Consider the following 10,402-nt stretch of genomic DNA (forward strand, 5'->3'; position numbering starts at 1 on the left):
TATGCCAGATAAATAAATGGTGACAGGGCTGTAAAATAGCATTACCACTAAAATGTTACATCTGATATTTTATGTCTGGAATCTGAGGTTTTCTTGGGCACACCCAGAATCCAAAGGTCAAGGCTTCTCTAATCTGTTTTCTTCAGCAGCATAACAGCAACACGGGGAAGTACGTCACAAAGCAGGATCAGAGAACCTGAATAAATGTTCAGAAATGACTTGCGGTACTATCGGAAAATAAAATATTATATCTTTATTCATCCAGGAAAACACCTTTGAAGTTAGAAACCTCTTTTGCAAGAGGTCAGCAGGAAGTAGTCAGGTGTATATCCAATACATAATGATATATAGACTGGACATGGTAGAAGTGACGGGACACAAGAGATCGCTGAAGTTAATCTGCGTTGCCTGGTGACAGTGATTAGTGAAGCACGCTCTGCTCTCTAAAGCCTGCTACACTGTTGGATCCCAGCCGCCCTGTAACATGGGTCTAGATGGACAAACCACATCAGAATATTTTCCTCAAGGAGAGTTCATTTTTTAAATGGATGTCCTCCTATGTCTCCAAGCCAATGACGGCACTGCAGGAGAAGTGGAGGACCAGTTGGATTTCAGCGATCCATTCCACTGTCGTCAGGTTTCCGTCCGCAGAAACAAACAGAACGCAAGCGCTGGCAGAACTCCAACTCTTCCTATAAGGAGGAGACCAGAGGAGAACTCTGTCAAGGAAACAGGACAAGATGCAGCCGTGTGGCAAATAACTAACAATATATATATAAATAGAAAAAGATGGGGGGGGAATCAATACATTATTCCATGTTATTAGCGATGCACCTTGAGAGATGGAGAAGACCGGTGGGAAAAGTAAGAGGGCCAGAATGAAAAGGTGATTTGAGAGATGGAGTGACAGAGGGACGGTATTAGAGAGATGGAGAGAAGACACACAGGGAGTGACAGAGGGACGGTATTAGAGAGATGGAGAGGAGACACATGGGGAGTGACAGAGGGACGGTATTAGAGAGATGGAGAGGAGACACATGGGGAGTGACAGAGGGATGGTATTAGAGAGATGGAGAGGAGACACATGGGGAGTGACAGAGGGATGGTATTAGAGAGATGGAGAGGAGACACATGGGGAGTGACAGAGGGACGGTATTAGAGAGATGGGGAGAGGAGACACATGGGGAGTGACAGAGGGATGGTATTAGAGAGATGGAGAGGAGACACATGGGGAGTGACAGAGGGATGGTATTAGAGAGATGGAGAGGAGACACATGGGGAGTGACAGAGGGACGGTATTAGAGAGATGGAGAGGAGACACATGGGGAGTGACAGAGGGATGGTATTAGACACACGGGGAGTGACAGAGGGATGGTATTAGAGAGATGGAGAGGAGACACACGGGGAGTGACAGAGGGACGGTATTAGAGAGATGGAGAGGAGACACATGGGGAGTGACAGGGGGATGGTATTAGAGAGATGGAGAGGAGACACATGGGGAGTGACAGAGGGATGGTATTAGAGAGATGGAGAGGAGACACATGGGGAGTGACAGGGGGATGGTATTAGAGAGATGGAGAGGAGACACATGGGGAGTGACAGAGGGATGGTATTAGACACACGGGGAGTGACAGAGGGACGGTATTAGAGAGATGGAGAGGAGACACATGGGGAGTGACAGGGGGATGGTATTAGAGAGATGGAGAGGAGACACATGGGGAGTGACAGAGGGATGGTATTAGAGAGATGGAGAGGAGACACATGGGGAGTGACAGAGGGATGGTATTAGAGGGATGGTATTAGAGAGATGGAGAGAGGAGACACATGGGGAGTGACAGGGGGATGGTATTAGAGAGATGGAGAGGAGACACATGGGGAGTGACAGAGGGATGGTATTAGAGAGATGGAGAGGAGACATGGGGAGTGACAGAGGGACGGTATTAGAGAGATGGAGAGGAGACACATGGGGAGTGACAGAGGGATGGTATTAGAGAGATGGAGAGGAAACACATGGGGAGTGACAGAGGGATGGTATTAGAGAGATGGAGAGGAGACACATGGGGAGTGACAGAGGGATGGTATTAGAGAGATGGAGAGGAGACACATGGGGAGTGACAGAGGGATGGTATTAGAGAGATGGAGAGGAGACATGGGGAGTGACAGAGGGATGGTATTAGAGAGATGGAGAGGAGACACGGGGAGTGACAGAGGGATGGTATTAGAGAGATGGAGAGGAGACACACGGGGAGTGACAGAGGGACGGTATTAGAGAGATGGAGAGGAGACACATGGGGAGTGACAGGGGGATGGTATTAGAGAGATGGAGAGGAGACACATGGGGAGTGACAGAGGGATGGTATTAGAGAGATGGAGAGGAGACACATGGGGAGTGACAGAGGGATGGTATTAGAGAGATGGAGAGAGGAGACACATGGGGAGTGACAGGGGGATGGTATTAGAGAGATGGAGAGGAGACACATGGGGAGTGACAGAGGGATGGTATTAGAGAGATGGAGAGGAGACATGGGGAGTGACAGAGGGACGGTATTAGAGAGATGGAGAGGAGACACATGGGGAGTGACAGAGGGATGGTATTAGAGAGATGGAGAGGAGACACATGGGGAGTGACAGAGGGATGGTATTAGAGAGATGGAGAGGAGACACATGGGGAGTGACAGAGGGATGGTATTAGAGAGATGGAGAGGAGACACATGGGGAGTGACAGAGGGATGGTATTAGAGAGATGGAGAGGAGACATGGGGAGTGACAGAGGGATGGTATTAGAGAGATGGAGAGGAGACATGGGGAGTGACAGAGGGATGGTATTAGAGAGATGGAGAGGAGACACACGGGGAGTGACAGAGGGACGGTATTAGAGAGATGGAGAGGAGACACATGGGGAGTGACAGGGGGATGGTATTAAGGCTTCGGCTGGCTCCTAGCCGAATGAGTGTGCTGCATCCTCCCTTCAAAGACATTTGCTTGAAAAACGAGAAAAAAGCGGCAACAGTAGCGTTTGTCCATATTGAGATGCTGTAGCCGGTATACACTTCCTCAAAATAGTCTGAATTAATCTAAGATAACTCAAAAAATGTCATTACTTTTGACGTTTAGTCGCGTAATTTTACATCTAGTTAAGATGTTTGGTGCAGTATTTCTAAACTAAAAAAATGTGCATGTGAACGGAGTGTCTATCGTTGAATGATAAATACTTAATTTAAGAATCCCTACCGTTGACCAATGACTGACGAAGGGGCGTAGACTTCTGCTACCGAAATTCAGTTTGACTCGAGAAAAAAGTGCATGAACATCCGAACCCTCGCCGAAGACCAAAAACTTCACAAAATGACATAATATATGCACAAACTGTTCCAAACAGAGAGATGGAGAGGTTCTTGGGTCACATGGGAAGTGAAAGAAGGAGAAGAGTGGAGAAAAGTGTGTAGGGGTACCAACCTGACACTCCTCTCTCCCCTGCAGATCCTCAGCCCGCTGGTTGAGCATCTCCTCCAGCCCCAAGGTGGGGCTCTGACAGTCCCTCAGACCCAGAGGACTCTCCTCCACCAGGCTACAGACAGACAGATTTGTTTTATTGAAGCTCTATTGAGAAGACATTGCAAGTTCCAAGCCATTTTCTCTTTGTGTGTTCCCATGTATTACCAGCAGAGGGCGCCGAGCACATGCTCGTGGAAGGAGGAGTGAGGCGTGCGAAGAACGGACACCAGCTGTTGCACCATACCCATGGAGAGAACTGTATCTGAGAGAGGGAGAGATAGTACATCGCCACACAAGGACACACATTTCTTTAGTTATGATCCAAATAACCCAGTTCAAATCATTTCTTAGATCGGGGGACACAAAGGATGATACTCTTTATTGACACTACCAATAACAATACACAGCAGCAAACAGAGTCTCGCTGTCAGACTGAGTCACTGTTAGTCACACACAAACCTTTATGCTCTGGGTGGACTGTGAGCAGGTTGAGGAGTAAGAAAGACGACTTGGTCCTCAGTTTCTCGTTGTCAGACTGCATGCCTCTCATCAGCACAGAGAAGCCATCGTGAGACAGGAAGGCCCTGAGACCTACTTCCTGCTCACGCACCAGACCTGATGGAGAGAGAAAGGGTTACTGTGTGGTATTTCACTGCTGCTCAAATCTAAATAAACTCTTATCAGCAACACCCAGGTCAGTGGAACTTCATTTAGATCTGAGAGGAACAGGATATATTAGCAATATTGTTGCCAAGTGTCAACACTTACAGGAGACAGCGTAGAGGGCCTTCACTCGAACGGTGGGGTGGGGATCTGAGTCAGTCAGCTGCAGCAGTTTGGATAGCGCCCCCTTGCTGAGTAAGTGGCACTGCACTTCGGGCATGTTCTGGGCACAGGAGGCGATGAGCTGGGCACCACGCCACCTCACGCTGCCCTGAGGATGGTTCAAGCACTGCGACATACACAGGTCCAACCCACCCAGGGTCATCAGGTCTGACACACAGACAGACGAGACACATTACAATGGACACAGTATTATTATTATTAATGAATATAACTTGTCATTCATGTCCATGTTGATCTGTCTTTACTGGAATATCAGTAATATACAGTGCATTAGTAAAGTATTCAGACCCCTCGACTTTTTACACATTGTTACATTACAGCCTTACTCAAAAATGTATTAAAAATGTTTTTCAATACCCCATAATGATAAAGAGTAAACAGGTTTTTAGAAATGTTTGCAAATATATTAAAAAGAATAAACAGAAATACCTTATTTACATAAGTATTCAGACCCTTTGTTATGAGACTCGAAATTGAGCTCAGGTGCATCCTGTTTCCATTGATATTCCTTGAGATGTTTCTACAACTTGGAGTCCACCTGTGGTATATTAAATTGATTGGACATGATTTGGAAAAGCACACACTTGTCTATATAAAGGTCCCGCAGTTGACAGTGCGTGTCAGAGCAAAAACCAAGCTATGAGAATGAAGGAATTGTCCATAGAGCTCCGAGACAGGATAGTGTCAAAGCACAGATCTGGGGAAGTGCACCAAAAAATGTCTGCAGCATTGAAGGTCCCCAAGAACACAGTGGCCTCCATCATTCTTAAATGGAAGAAGTCTGGAACCACCAAGACTCTTCCTAGAGCTGGCCGCCCGGCCAAACTGAGCAATTAGGGTAGAAGCGCCTTGGTCAGGGAGGTGACCAAGAACCCGATGGTCACTCTGACAGACCTCCAGTTCCTCTGTGAAGATGGGAGAACCTTCCAGAAGGACAACCATCTCTGAAGCACTCCACCAATCAGGCCTTTATGGTAGAGTTGCCAGACAGAAGCCACACCTCAGTAAAAGGAGTGAAGGCCCGCTTGGCGTTTGCCAAAAGGCACCTAAAGACTCTCAGACCATGAGAAGTAAGATTATCTAGTCTGATGAAACCAATATTGAACTCCTTGGGCTGAATGCCAAGCATCACATCTGGAGGAAACTTGGCACCATCCCTACAGTGAAGCATGGTGGTGGCAGCATCATGCTGTGGGGATGTTTTTCAGCGGCAGGGACTGGGAGATCAGGACCGAGGGAAAGATGAACGGAGCAAAGTACAGAGAGATCATTGATGAAAACCTCCTCCAGAGCGCCCAGGACCTCAGACTGGGGCGAAGGTTCACCTTCCAACAGGACAACAACCCTAAGCACACAGGCAAGACAACGCAGGAGTGGCTTCGGGACAAGTCTCTGAAAGTCTTTGAGTGGCCAACCAGAGTCCGGACTTAAACCCGATTGAACATCTCTGGAGACCTGAAAATAGCTGTGCAGCGACACTCCCCATGCAACCTGACAGAGCTTGAGAGGTTCTGCAAAGAAGAAAGGGAGAAACTCCCCAAATACACGTGTACCAAGCTTGTAGCGTCATACCTGTTGTTAAAGGTGATTAAACAAAGTACTGAGTAAAGTGTCTGAATATTTATGTAAATATGATATTTCAGTTTTTTTGCTTTGTCATTATGGGGTATTGTACATAGTTTAATCCATTTTAGAATAATGTAACAAAATGTGAAAAAAGGTCAAGGGGTCTGAATACTTTCCGAATGCAATGTATAAAACTACAGCAACTTAAAGTTTAATTTGATATTGTTTTAACTAGGGTCCATCAAAGACAGTGGAATCTTTCATTTGGGTCACAAGCTGAAGTGTAATTTCTTTACATCAGCACCTGTTGCTTGGCATGTCTCACCTCTGGCATTGTCTAGGTTCTCACACAGCTCTGAGAGAAACTCCAGTGCCCTTTCTGTCTCCCCCTCTTCATCCTCTTCATCCTCCTCTCCCTCTCTCCCCCTCTCACACCCTCCATCTCTCAGCATAACACGCATACACTCCTTCATCTGTTCCACCTCGCTGTTCTGTCCTTTGGCCACTTCCGCAAGAGCTCCTTTCAACCATTCTTTCCTCTGTAACAAAAGTGACATTACGGTCAATGTAAAATTGGTAGTCAATGTAACAAGTTGTTGTGAGATCTGCTAATCCACACAGTCATCTGTAATGAAGACGACCTGGGAGGTGACTAGGAAGGACCATTACCTCCTCTGACATGGGTTCAGGGAGGGCGGGTCCATCTGCAGCAGAGCCAGCCTCCACAGCCAATCGAAGGACACCCTGGAGGTTTTGGGGATGTCTCCTGTTGCGTTGGTCTTCTGCCATGATGCTCTGTGCCGATGAGAAAAATGGGTGAAATTATTCCAGAACTTGTTTGTCAATGTATTATTCCCCAAATTTGGTACTGAATTGTGGTCAGAAAGTGAAATCAACCTATGCACTTGGTAACGTTCAATTAATTGCAATTAGGGTTCCAATCTGCTCTACAAATTCTGACATACGATCAGTATTATGCTATAGTCTATTGATAACTTGAATGACTAATTTTAGCTAGATCTCCAGGAAGCAGCTACGCGGCATGTAAAGAGCCGCAAGTTCCTGACCGCTGACACATTCCATTCTCAAATGAATCAACTAACCATAGCCCGAGTTGGTATTAAAGTGGTTGTAACTAACGTTAGCTAGGTGAGTGATGAAAAATAGGACATTTTATCCCTGATACTAGGCCTAGCTAACAGCGAGCAAGTTGCTGGCTATGAAAGTTGTCACATAAATATCAAACACATACAGAATAACAGCTGCTGGGTAGGTTTAGCTATTTTGAGAGCTACAGCAAAGGTCTTGGGTAGGCTACAAAGCCAGAAAGAAAGCGATCGTACTAGCTACTGTTAGCACAGTAAACAACATGTCAGACAGTTTGACGTAGCTGGGTTGCTCTTATTACTTTGGTCTCATATACTTGCCTGTTTGTTCAAAACTCCGACTGTCACGACGTTAAAGTTGGTTTTTATTTCGCTGCCCTTTAATACTGTACAAGACTGTAACGATACTAGAACATTCTAGCTGGGTGACAAGCTAATTGCTGTGCGTAGAATCATCATGCGTTTCAGGGGAAGCCATTCTTCTTCTTCTGTGGGTTTCATGGCAGACTACAACCCAAAAAAGGTGTATTGCCGCCACCAACTGGACGGGTTCAAATCAAATCCAATTTTATTTGTCACATGCGCCGAGTACAACAGGTGCAGGTAGACCTTACAGTGAATTTCTTACTTACAAGCCCAACAATGCAGTTTTAAGAAAACATATTTTAAAAAGTAATAGATAAGAATAACAAATAATTAAAGAGCAGCAGTAAATAATATACAGGGGGTACCGGTACAGAGTCAATGTGTCAATGTGCGGGAGCCCCGGTGTCAGGGTAATTGAGGTAATTATGTACATGTAGGTAGAGTTATTAAAGTGGCTATGCATAGATAATAACAGAGTAGCAGAAGCGTAGTGAGGGGGGGCGGCTGCAGTGACGCAACCGTCAGGATGCTCTCGATGGTGTAGCTGTAAAACCTTTTGAGGATCTGAGGACCCATGCCAAATCTTTTCAGTCTCCTGAGGGGGAATGCCCTCTTCACGACTGTCTTGGTGTGCTTGGACCATGTTAGTTTGTTGGTACCTGCTCCACTACAGCCCCGTCGATGAGAATGGGGGCGTGCTCGGTCCTCCTTTTCCTGTAGTCCACAATCATCTCCTTTGTCTTGATCACGTTGAGGGAAAGGTTGTTGTCCTTGCACCACACGGTCAGGTCTCTGACGTCTCATCATTGTCGGTGATCAGGCCTACCACTGTTGTGTCATCAGCAAACTTAATGATGGTGTTGGAGTCGTGCCTGGCCGTGCAGTCATGAGTGAACAGGGAGTACAGGAGGGGACTGAGCACGCACCCCTGAGGGGCCCCCGTGTTGAGGATCAGTGTGGCAGATGTGTTGTTACCTACCCTTACCACCTGGGGGTGGCCCGTCAGGAAGTCCAGGATCCAGTTGCAGAGGGAGGTGTTTAGTCCCAGGGTCTTTAGCTTAGTGATGTGCTTTGGGCGGCACTATGGTGTTGAAATCTGAGCTGTAGTCAATGAATAGCCTTCTCACATAGGTGTTTCTTTTGTCCAGGTGGGAAAGGGCAGTGTGGAGTGCAATAGAGATGGCTTCATCTGTGGATCTGTTGGTGCGGTATGCAAATTGGAGTAGGTCTAGGGTTTCTGGGATAATGGTGTTGATGTGAGCCATGACCAGCCTTTCACAGCATTTCATGGCTACAGACGTGAGTGCTACGAGTCGGTAGTCATTTAGGCAGGTTACTTTCGTTTTCTTGGACACAGGGACTATGGTGGTCTACTTGAAACATGTTGGTATTACAGACTCAGACAGTGAGAGTTTGAAAATGTCAGTGAAGACACTTGCCAGTTAGTCAGCGCATGCTCGGAGTACACGTCCTGCAATCCGTCTGGTCCAGCGGCCTTGTGAATGTTGACCTGTTTAAAGGTCTTACTCACATCTACTGCGGAGAGCGTGATCACACAGTCGTCCAGAACAGCTGATGCTCTCATGCATGTTTCAGTGTTACTTGCCTCGAAGCGAGCATAGCTCTATTTAGCTCGTCTGGTAGGCTCGTGTCACTGGGCAGCTCTCGGCTGTGCTTCCCTTTGTAGTCTGTAATAGTTTGCAAGTCCTGCCACATTCGACGGGCATCGGGGCCGGTGTAGTACGATTCGATCTTATTTCTGTATTGACTCTTTGCTTGTTTTATGGTTAGTTGGAGGGCATAGAGGCATTCTTATACGCTCCCGGGTTAGAGTCCCACACCTTGAAGCGGCAGCTCTACCATTAACTCAGTGTGAATGTTGCCTGTAATCCATGTCTTCTGGTTGGGGTATGTACGTACAGTCACTGTGGGGACGACGTCCTCGATGCACTTATTGATAAAGCCAGTGACTGATGTGGTGTACTCCTCAATGCCATCGGAAGAATCCCAGAACATATTCCAGTCTGTGCTAGCAAAACAGTCCTGTATAAACTGAGTCACTGGGGCGTCCTGCTTTAATATTTGCTTGTAAGCAGGAATCAGGAGGATGGAGTTATGGTCAGATTTGCCAAATGGAGGGTGAGGGAGAGCTTTGTACGCGTCTCTGTGTGTGGAGTAAAGGTGGTCTAGAATTTTTTTCCCTCTGGTTGCACATTTAACATGCTGATAGAAATTAGGAAAACTGATTTAAGTTTCCCTGCATTAAATTCCCCGGCCACTAGAAGGACCGCCTCTGGATGAGCATTTTCCTGTTTGCTTATGGCGGAATACATCTCATTGAGTTCGGTTTTAGTGCCAGCCTTTGTCTGTGGTGGTATGTAGACAGCTATGAAAAATACAGATGAAAACTCTCTACAGCTTATCATGAGATACTCTACCTCAGGTGAGCAAAACCTTGAGACTTCCTTTGATATCGTGCAACAGCTATTGTTTACAAATATGCATAGGCCCCCACCCCGTGTCTTACCGGAGGCTGCTGTTCTGTCCTGCCGATAGAAAGTATAACCCACCAGCTGTATGTTCTTAATGTCGTCGTTTTAATGTCCTGTTGGTAGGATATACGTGCTTTCAGTTCGTCCCATTTATTTTCCAGCGATTGAACATTAGCTAGCAGAACAGAAGGCCAGGGCAGATTAGCCACTCATCGCCTGATCCTCACAAGGTATCCTGATCTCTTTCCGCAAAACCTACGTTTCCTTTTCCAGCGAATCACAGAGATCTGGGCCTGGTCGGGTGTCCGTAGTATATCCCTCGTGTCCGACTCATTGAAGAAGAACTCCTCGTCCAATTTGAGGTGAGTAATCCCAGTCCTGATGTCCAGAAGCTCTTTTCAGTCATAAGAGACGAGAGCAGCAACATTATGTACAAAACAAGTTACGAACAACACAAAAACACAAAAAAATACCATGGTTGGTTAATTAAGAGCCGATAAGACGTTAGCCCTCCCCTTGAAACCAAAACAA

At 46.6% G+C, this 10,402-nt stretch overlaps 1 protein-coding gene across 3 annotated transcripts; it reads right to left on the minus strand.

Moving 5' to 3' along the window:
* Positions 1–238: 238 nt before the first annotated feature.
* Positions 239–7,552, minus strand: LOC139578484 (hsp70-binding protein 1-like). 3 transcript variants are annotated; one of them, XM_071406360.1, is made up of 8 exons: positions 7,335–7,552; positions 6,577–6,702; positions 6,233–6,446; positions 4,264–4,488; positions 3,955–4,110; positions 3,661–3,751; positions 3,457–3,568; positions 239–692 (listed from the first exon to the last, which is right to left on the minus strand). In XM_071406360.1, exons 2-8 carry the CDS (start codon positions 6,694–6,696, stop codon positions 612–614), a joined length of 999 nt encoding a protein of 332 aa, XP_071262461.1. In that variant the 5' UTR covers positions 6,697–6,702; positions 7,335–7,552; the 3' UTR covers positions 239–611. The 3 variants fall into 3 exon arrangements, with proteins under 3 accessions (XP_071262461.1, XP_071262289.1, XP_071262372.1); XM_071406188.1 differs by having other exon boundaries at positions 3,661–3,757; positions 7,335–7,541; XM_071406271.1 differs by having other exon boundaries at positions 3,661–3,757; positions 6,577–6,707; positions 7,335–7,517.
* Positions 7,553–10,402: the final 2,850 nt, after the last annotated feature.

This window comes from Salvelinus alpinus, chromosome 1 (genome assembly GCF_045679555.1).
Source record: "Salvelinus alpinus chromosome 1, SLU_Salpinus.1, whole genome shotgun sequence".
Classification (NCBI taxonomy): Eukaryota; Metazoa; Chordata; class Actinopteri; order Salmoniformes; family Salmonidae; genus Salvelinus; species Salvelinus alpinus.

What these genes read in the sequence shown, in the direction of transcription:
- LOC139578484 (XM_071406188.1), bottom strand. Translation starts at nt 6,696, where the DNA reads ATGGCAGAAGACCAACGCAACAGGAGACATCCCCAAAACCTCCAGGGT. An exon ending in GGCCCTCTACGCTGTCTCCT is followed by an intron (nt 4,111 to 4,263) that starts GTAAGTGTTGAC and finishes TCTCTCCATCAG; the next exon opens with GTCTGGTGCGTGAGCAGGAA. An exon ending in AGGGGAGAGAGGAGTGTCAG is followed by an intron (nt 693 to 3,456) that starts GTTGGTACCCCT and finishes TCCTCCTTATAG; the next exon opens with GAAGAGTTGGAGTTCTGCCA.